Source organism: Schistocerca cancellata, chromosome 7 (genome assembly GCF_023864275.1).
Source record: "Schistocerca cancellata isolate TAMUIC-IGC-003103 chromosome 7, iqSchCanc2.1, whole genome shotgun sequence".
In the NCBI taxonomy this organism is placed as follows: domain Eukaryota; kingdom Metazoa; phylum Arthropoda; class Insecta; order Orthoptera; family Acrididae; genus Schistocerca; species Schistocerca cancellata.
In genome coordinates, this window is record NC_064632.1 from 503,841,593 (window position 1) to 503,851,437 (window position 9,845).

General features: G+C 39.4%; 1 protein-coding gene across 2 annotated transcripts in view; it reads left to right on the plus strand.

The window, feature by feature from the left end:
- Positions 1-8,484, plus strand: part of LOC126092348 (iron-sulfur cluster assembly scaffold protein IscU) — a 169,722-nt gene extending 161,238 nt beyond the window's left edge. The window contains exon 5 of one of the 2 annotated variants that reach the window (XR_007521323.1): positions 8,072-8,484. Coding sequence is in view for 1 of the 2 variants with exons in the window: in XM_049907888.1 (XP_049763845.1) it covers positions 7,934-8,019 (86 nt within the window). In the remaining variant the exon portion in view is untranslated. Of the gene's footprint in view, positions 1-7,933 lie in introns of both variants that reach the window. The other variant, XM_049907888.1, reaches the window with a different exon arrangement.
- Positions 8,485-9,845: the final 1,361 nt, after the last annotated feature.

Consider the following 9,845-nt stretch of genomic DNA (forward strand, 5'->3'; position numbering starts at 1 on the left):
TCTCAAGATTTAAGGAGTTTGAATGTGATGTTTTAGTCAGTGCACGAGTGATGGGACACATTATCTCGGAGATGCTGATGAAGTGGGGATTTTCCCGTACGACCATTTCACAAGTGTACTGTGAATATCAGGAATGTGGTAAAACATAAAATATCAGACATCACTGTGGCTTGTAAAAGATCCTGCAATAACTGAACCAACAGTGACTGAAGAGAATTGTTCAACGTGACAGAAGTTCAACCAGTCTGCAAATTGTTGCAGATTTCACTGCTGACTTTGTGTGCGAACCATTTAATGAAACATCATCGATATGGGTTTTCGGAGCCGAAGGCCCAATTGTGCACACTTGATGACTGCACGACACAAAGCTGTACACCTCGCCTGAGCCTGTCAACATCAACATGGAACTCTTGATAACTGGAAACGAGTTGCCTGGTCAGAAGAGTCTCGCTTCAAATTGTATCGAGCGGATAAATGTGTACAGGTACACACACACACACACTCGTGAATCTGTGGACCCTGCATGTCAGCAGGGGACTGTTCAAGCTGATGGAGGCTCTTTAATGGTGTGGGTCATATGTAGTTGAAGTGATATGGAACCCCTGGTATTTCTAGATACAACTCTTGACAGGTGGCACTTACTTAAGCATCCTGTTTGATCATTTGCATCCATTCATGTCCATTGTGCATTCCAACAGACTTGTGAAATTCCAACAGGGCATTGCGACACTCCAAATGTCCAGAATTACTACAGAGTGGCTCAAGGAACACTCTTCTGAATTAAAACACTTTCGCTGTCCAGACATGAACATTATTGATAATCTAGGATACCTTGCAACATGCTGTTCAGAAGAGATCTCCACCCTCTTTTACTCGTAAGGATTTATGGACAGCCCAGCAAGATTGATGGTGTCAATTCCCTGCAGCACAACTTCACCATTAGTCGAGTCCATGCCATGTCATGTTGTGGCACTCCTGCCTGCTCCAGGGGCCCTACACAATATTAGGCATGTGTATCAGTTTCTTTGGCTCTTTAGTGTATTTCCTCCTTTCAAGACACTGTCCTTTCTGTTCAACTGCTCTTACAAGTCCTTTGCTGTCTCTGACAGAACTGCAATGTCTTTGTTAAACTGCAAAGTTTTTATTTGTTGTCCTTGAATTTTAATGCCTGCCCCGAATTTCTCTTTTGTTTCCTTTACTGCTTGCTCATTGTACAGACTGAATAACATCTGGGATAGGCTCTAATTCTGTCTCACTCCCTTCTCAACCACTGCTCCCTTTTCATGCCCCTCAACTCGTATAATGGCTGTCTGATTTCTGAACGAGTTGTAAGTAGCCTTTTGCTCCCAGTATTCCCCCCCCCCCCCCCCCCCCCCCCCATGAACCATGGACCGTGCCTCAGCGATACAGATGGCTGTACCATAGGTGCAACCACAACGGAGGGGTATCTGTTGAGAGGCCAGACAAACATGTGGTTCCTGAAGAGGGGCAGCAGCCTTTTCAGTAGTTGCAGGGGCAACAGTCTGGATGATTGACTGATCTGGCCTTGTAACATTAACCAAAACGGCCTTGCTGTGCTGGTACTGCGAACGGCTGAAAGCAAGGGAAAACTACAGCCGTAATTTTTCCTGAGGACATGCAGCTTTACTGTATGATTAAATGATGATGGCGTCCTCTTGGGTAAAATATTCCGGAGGTAAAATAGTCCCCCATTCGGATCTCCGGGCGGGGACTACTCAAGAGGACGTCGTTATCAGGAGAAAGAAAACTGACGTTCTAACGGATCGGAGTGTTGAATGTCAGATCCCTTAATCGGGCAGGTAGGTTAGAAAATTTAAAAAGGGAAATGGATAGGTTAAAGTTAGATATAGTGGGAATTAGTGTGAAGTTCGGTGGCAGGAGGAACAAGACTTTTGGTCGGGTGATTACAGGGTTATAAATACAAAATCAAATAGAGGTAATGCAGGAGTAGGTTTAATAATGAATAAAAGAATAGGAGTGCGGGTTAGCTACTACAAACAGCACAGTGAACGCATTATTGTGGCCAAGATAGACACGAAGCCCACGCCTACTACAGTAGTACAAGTTTATATGCCAACTAGCTCTGCAGATGATGAAGAAATTGATGAAATGTATGACGAGATAAAAGAAATTATTCAGATAGTCAAGGGAGACGAAAATTTAATAGTGATGGGTGACTGGAATTCGTCAGTAGGAAAAGGGAGAGAAGGGAACATAGTAGGTGAATATGGATTGGGGGAAGAAATGAAAGAGGAAGCCGCCTTGTAGAATTTTGCACAGAGCATAACTTAATCATAGCTAACACTTGGTTCAAGAATCATAAAAGAAGGTTGTATACCTGGAAGAATCCTGGAGATACTAAAAGGTATCAGATAGATTATATAATGGTAAGACAGAGATTTAGGAACCAGGTTTTAAATTGTAAGACATTTCCAGGGGCAGATGTGGACTCTGACCACAATCTCTTGTTTATGAACTGTAGATTAAAACTGAAGAAACTGCAAAAAGGTGGGAATTTAAGGAGATGGGACCTGGATAAACTGAAAGAACGAGAGGTTGTAGAGAGTTTCAGGGAGAGCATAAGGGAACAATTGACAGGAATGGGGGGAAGAAATACAGTAGAAGAAGAATGGGTAGCTCTGAGGGATGAAGTAGTGAAAGCAGCAGACGATCAAGTAGGTAAAAAGACGAGGGCTAATAGAAATCCTTGGGTAACAGAAGAAATATTGAATTTAATTGATGAAAGGAGAAAATATAAAAATGCAGTAAATGAAGCAGGCAAAAAGGAATACAAACGTCTCAAAAATGAGATCGACAGGAAGTGCAAAATGGCTAAGCAGGGATGGCTAGAGGACAAGTGTAAGGATGTAGAGGCGTATCTCACTAAGGGTAAGATAGATACTGCCTACAGGAAAATTAAAGAGACCTTTGGAGAGAAGAGAACCACTTGTATGAATATCAAGAGCTCAGATGGCAACCCAGTTCTAAGCAAAGAAGGGAAGGCAGAAAGGTGGAAGGAGTATATAGAGGGTTTATACAAGGGCGATGTACTTGAGGACAATATTATGGAAATGGAAGAGGATGTAGATGAAGATGAAATGGGAGATACGATACTGCGTGAAGAGTTTGACAGAGCACTGAAAGACCTGAGTCGAAACAAGGCCCCGGGAGTAGACAACATTCCATTAGAACTACTGACGGCCTTGGGAGAGCCAGTCCTGACAAAACTCTACCATCTGGTGAGCAAGATGTATGAGACAGGTGAAATACCCTCAGACTTCAAGAAGAATATAATAATTCCAATCCCAAAGAAAGCAGGTGTTGACAGATGTGAAAATTACCGAACTATCAGTTTAATAAGTCACAGCTGCAAAATACTAACGCGAATTCTTTACAGACGAATGGAAAAACTGGTAGAAGTGGACCTCGGGGAAGATCAGTTTGGATTCCGTAGAAATGTTGGAACACGTGAGGCAATACTAACCTTACGACTTATCTTAGAAGAAAGATTAAGAAAAGGCAAACCTACGTTTCTAGCATTTGTAGACTTAGAGAAAGCTTTTGACAATGTTGACTGGAACACTCTCTTCCACATTCTAAAGGTGGCAAGGGTAAAATAAGGGAGCGAAAGGCTATTTACAATTTGTACAGAAACCAGATGGCAGCTATGAGTCGAGGGGCATGAAAGGGAAGCAGTGGTTGGGAAAGGAGTGAGACAGGGTTGTAGCCTATCCCCGGTGTTATTCAATCTGTATATTGAGCAAGCAGTGAAGGAAACAAAAGAAAAATTCGGAGTAGGTATTAAAATTCATGGAGAAGAAGTAAAAACTTTGAGGTTCGCCGATGACATTGTAATTCTGTCAGAGACAGCAAAGGACTTGGAAGAACAGTTGAATGGAATGGACAGTGTCTTGAAAGGAGGATATAAGATGAACATCAACAAAAGTAAAACAAGGATAATGGAATGTAGTTGAATTAAGTCTGGTGATGGTGAGGGAATTAGATTAGGAAATGAGACACTTAAAGTAGTAAAGGAGTTTTGCTATTTAGGGAGTAAAATAACTGATGATGGTCGAAGTAGAGAGGATATAAAATGTAGACTGGCAATGGCAAGGAAAGCGTTTCTGAAGAAGAGAAATTTGTTAACATCGAGTATAGATTTAAGTGTCAGGAGGTCGTTTCTGAAAGTATTTGTATGGAGTGTAGCCATGTATGGAAGTGAAACATGGACGATAACTAGTATGGACAAGAAGAGAATAGACGCTTTCGAAATGTGGTGCTACAGAAGAATGCTGAAGATAAGGTGGGTAGATCACGTAACTAATGAGGAGGTATTGAGTAGGATTGGGGAGAAGAGAAGTTTGTGGCACAATTTGACTAGAAGAAGGGATCGGTTGGTAGGACATGTTGTGAGGCATCAAGGGATCACCAATTTAGCATTGGAGGGCAGCGTGGAGGGTAAAAATCGTAGAGAGAGACCAAGAGATGAATACACTAAGCAGATTCAGAAGGATGTAGGTTGCAGTAGGTACTGGGAGATGAAGAAGCTTGCACAGGATAGAGTAGCATGGAGAGCTGCATCAAACCAGTCTCAGGACTGAAGACAACAACAACAACAACAACATTTTACCCCCACCCCAACTGTCAGAATTTCAGAGGTTATTCCAGCCAACATTGTCAAAAGCTTTCTGTAAGTCTACAAATGCTATAAACGTAGGTTTTCCTGTTCTTAAACTGTCTTCTGAGATAAGTGATAGTGTCAGTATTATCTTGCATTCATACATTTCTCTAGAATGCAAACTGATGTTGTCAAAATATGACTTCTGCTAAATTTCCATTCTTCTGTAAATAATTCATGTCAGTGTTTTGCAACCATGACTTATTAAGCTGATTCAGATTTACTTTCTTTGTAATTGAAATTGCTACTTTCTTGTTGAAGTTTGAGGTTATTTGCTTGTCGCACACATCTTACATACTAAGTGGAATAGTTTTGCCATGGCTGACTCTCCCAAGGGTATCAGTAGTCTGCAGGAATGTCATCTATTCCAGGGATGTGCTCTTTCAGATGCCCTCGTAGTATCATCTCTCTCATCTCATCTTCATCTACTTTCTCTTCCGTTTCCATGAGGGGCATTTGGAAATGATTTACAATTCGCTTCTTTTACAAATACTTGTCAAAATACTGGCTTGTCCTCTTGCAGCACAGTGAACTGATTGTAGTACTCCATGCACGTTGTGAACATTGTGTCTAGTGAAAGGACAGTGCTTGTTTGTTGTTGTTAAGCATCAAAAGCTATGGGTAAGATGGAAGGTGGCTATCAAGGACAAAGATGGATAACATGGTTGTGGTGTGTGGACAACAATTTCCTGCACAGAAGACTATTCACAACTATATACATACGTACTCCGCAAGCCATCAGGGGAATGTGGCAGAGGGTACCCGATACCACTACTAGTCATTTTCCTCTCCTGTTCTGCTCGCTCGCAAATAGTGGGGTAAAAACATCTGGATTGCTGGATTCTCTAGCAGAAAGAAATCTACATGCTTGAATGCGAGTACTGATTGACCCTAGACATTTTGGTCTTCAGGGAACATTGAAGTTATCGGAGTTAATTATGGCTGATACATGCTTAACCTTTGATGAACTGGAATGGAAAGCAGATGCTGGTGCTGCAGCCCTGCACTCCATTATTCGTGACTATTTGGATATGAAAAAAATGGGCACACATTGGGGACTTGACACAGGCCCAGAAGGAGAACAGAGTTGGAGTATGTCAGTGATTATCAGAAATGAAGAATGCAGATGTAGATTTTTTTGGAAAAACTGAGGCCTGGTGACATTACCAGACACCTGATAAGTCATCCACCCAGTGTAAACATCCTGGTAGTTCCTGGCCCAAGATATTTTGTGCTGCTCAATTTGCTGCAAGCACATGATCTCCGTCTTTGGGACATATGTTGTATACTAGCAATGGGCTGACTTGTACAAGGAACAACTGTCAACAGCAGGATGTACTGCAACACCCTTACGTGGCTTAGATGCAGGATTCTGCAAAGGTGATGTGGGAAAGTGGTTTAAAGGAGTTCTCGTTCAGAATGACTGCAAGTTTGCAGATGATGCTGTTGTTTATCATCTATTCAAGTCATCAGAAGATCAAATCAAATTGCAAAACAATTTAGAAAAGATATCTGAATGGTGCAAAACTGGCAACAGCACTCCTTTTAATCTAACTTGTGAAAGCGAAACATGATAGATATTATCATGATAAGTTTAATAAGATAAGCAATCCTACAACTTCTATGTATTGTATTTCACTGACTGCAGCTGGATAAAGTAACTGATAATCTCATAATCAAGACCATTTAAATAATCAGCATCATATTTGAGAAACTTTCTCCATTTCATGTCCAGAAAGCATGAGCAGCACTGGAAGAGACGTCAAACCAATAAAAAGGCTGTATAATGGAACCCTGTAATTAAGGCAGCTCTCTATCAGCAAGCAAAACACTTTCGATTGTATTGTGTCAGCAGATGTTGCAAATTGTGAAAAGAATTGTTGGAAGAGGGATTGTGGTGGTCTGAAGTATAATGAAAAGTGTGAACGGCAAGATGCAGGGAGAGAGGGAAAGAAGCTGCATGTATGGTAACTTTTTATCCACTTATATTACTGAAATATGCCAAGGCAGGCTTCCTTAATCTTAATGTGATCATATCTACCGATCCCATGTCCTGCTACAAATATAAATATTATAACTGCAGTATGCCTGCATGTAAAGGCCAGGCAACAATGTTTATCATGAACCGTGGATTCCATGCACTTTTAAAATGGTGCTTTGTGGACTACTTGGAGCCGCAATTGTTCTGTTCCATTCACAAAGCTGAATGAAATATTACAAAGCATTAAAACTGCCTAAATTTGTGACAGTTTTCACACCATTAATGAAATAGCCTATTACAATAATGTTTTCTCTTGAATCCTGACAAAAAGCCAGAGGGAATACCTTTGTTTGCAAGGTTGCCCTGGTTCAAAGCAATAAGTAAACCACTAAAAAAAAGGTAAGAGAGTTACCCAAAGAAAGCCACTGACATCATCAGCCATAATAAAATGTTTAATTTAAAACCAGAATAAGAAAAGTTTAGCCGTATAACCATATGGCCACCGCACTTCTGTGTCAGTGTGATGCACACATGCAGGTGAAGTTGCATCTGAGGAAACTGAAAACGAAAATGGTAAGTATCATATGGTTCTGTACACTCCAGGAAGGAGAATCTTTTAGTTTAACAGAATCAATAAACAATTTGAAAATTTTTCCATACGTTAAACCAGTTTCCGTTACCGCATCCTGAAGCATTTGTCGCATGAGCTCAAAATCTAAGTCTTATTTGATATAGCATATTAATTCTTAAAGGTATTTAATAGACAGTGCTTTAAAAGATGCTAAAAACTTCTGAAATATATAAAGTGCCAAAACTTTTGGATTTTAAACAATAATACTGGTGTTTGCTCTGCTTAATAATAAAATTAGCAGTTCAGTGAACTAAACATGTGTTCAAATGAGTATTTGTCTTGTTCAATGATACCACCCTGTTTCACCAATAGGAACTGGGGTACCAACAGTCTTTTTCTTCTGAAAATGGAGCTTCCACATTCAAGTCGCATGCGCATTCCTGACTTCAGTATTTTAATGCTGATCAGATATATTTTAATTCTTGCTTCATTTAATTTTATTGTTGTAAAGCTGAACTTTCCATTGACACTGTATGTGTCACTATTGAGATAATTTGTGTGTAATCTTGAAGTGTTAATGAAATTGGAAATGTATTTCTTTCAGTGCTCCATGTATGGATTAATTCCATATTGGCAGCAAAGGAAGTATAATAGTTACATTTTCTTTCTTTGGCTTTTTCAGTGTTGGCAGAGGATGCTATAAAGGCAGCTCTATCAGATTACAAGATTAAACAGGAATCACTTTCCAAAAACAAAGGAAAAGAATAAGGACCTATGATTTAAAAAAAAATTCAGAAAATGATTTTAAGATTAATTCAAGGTTTGTATTTGATGAAGCATTGAATAAAAAATAAAATACAAAAATTTATGAAAATACAATCCATTTATGAAGAAGCCATGAAATTAGTAAGCAGCTTTATTTGGCATATGACAGCTGCAGTGGATTCACATCTGTGATATTTAATTTTAAAATTTCATGTAAATATATTGTGACTAGATTAATATTCATTAATATAAAGCTTAATGCACTTGATATAGGTGCCTGTTTCATGAATGCGATGACACATTCTCCTTTAAGAGGAAGTAGGGGCTTTTCTCTGTAAAGTTGAAATTTTAAGTTATTGCAAATGTTACCTCTGTCATTTGCTTCTTTTACTGAAATTTTCTTAGGAAACACAATTATAAAGAAATATATTTGTATGACAGTATGTAGAATAAATGCTTTACACGTAATTAAGGAGTTTCATTTTTATGTCTTTTTCTGATTACCTGTGAGACATGTAAATACTTCATTATATAATTCTTTCTACAGCAGTAGCCTTTATTCTCAACAAATTGGGGTTTAGTAAATGGAAGGGATAGTATTAATGAAAGCAAGTAAATTAAACATACTTTCCTTTTATTGAGTATTCATGAAAGTGGAAAAATTTGTGTTAGGGTTGTGGTATCAACATTCAATACCACACTTGATATGGGTTGCAGTTATCAACCACGGTCCATACTAGTATCGCTGGACCCACGAGTCGTGACTAGTGCTGCTCCGCGGCTTGTAACAATTCTGTAGCGAGCGCTCATCCACCCTTGTTCAGGACATGAAGTAGGAAAGTAGTATAGCCTTCAGCTAATAGGAAGCAACCTCTGTCAAGGCGCTTAGTTAAAGTATGGCCTATGTGATGCCTCTGTAGCTCTGTTTGTAATTATATTCATCCTGACTATGAAGACTCCTGTACCACCAGTTAAGTACAATACATTGTTTTACCAATGACTTCTAATTATTTTAGTCATTGCAGACCTAGACCATGCAGTCAGCTCCTTATCGACTTCACTGACAAACCTGCTGTATATGCAAGAAGATATTTGTATGTTTCTATTTAGCATTGGCCCCAGTCATTCACATTGGCGACGATTCATTCATTGTCGTCATATCTAGGGTTAAGTTGGTTCTGCAGATGTTAGAGGACATCAAATCAAGGGTAGTAAGAAAACGTTCAGCTGTGTACACAGAATGTTTCATCGGTCTCGTAATGAGGCAGCACATTCGGTGATATGGGAAGTGTCAACCACCAGCTGAGTTGCCCTAAAAACTCAACAAAAGATCATTTTGAACACCTGAGGAAATTTTGAAATGGTATCCGCTTAGTGGATGACATATTGTCATTTTGACAATGAACATCTCATTCATCAAAGTGCAGGAGATTACAACACAAGAGTCCTATGACCACAACATTAGAAAACTTGTGTAAATTACTGTAAAATAAGGATGTAGAAGTTAGTGGATATTTAATGATAATTCAGTGCTCATGTGATCATTACTATCCGAAATTTTGTCTTATTTCAGTAACAGTAAATTAAAGAATGGTTGTTTACACCAGATAGTGCTCTACAGTCAGTAACAAAGTGTTGTTCAGTTGGCAGCCAGATATATACTGTGTTACCTTTCTATAGAAGAAAATGGATGCACACACAAAATAACCACCAGAGGACATTGGTATTTGTTAAACAGGTGTCTTCGGGATGTCATTCTCTCACGAAGAGAGCAATGAGAGATGGGCTCAAACTAGAGTTCTGCTCTGCCAGAGTTATAGTATGAGAAA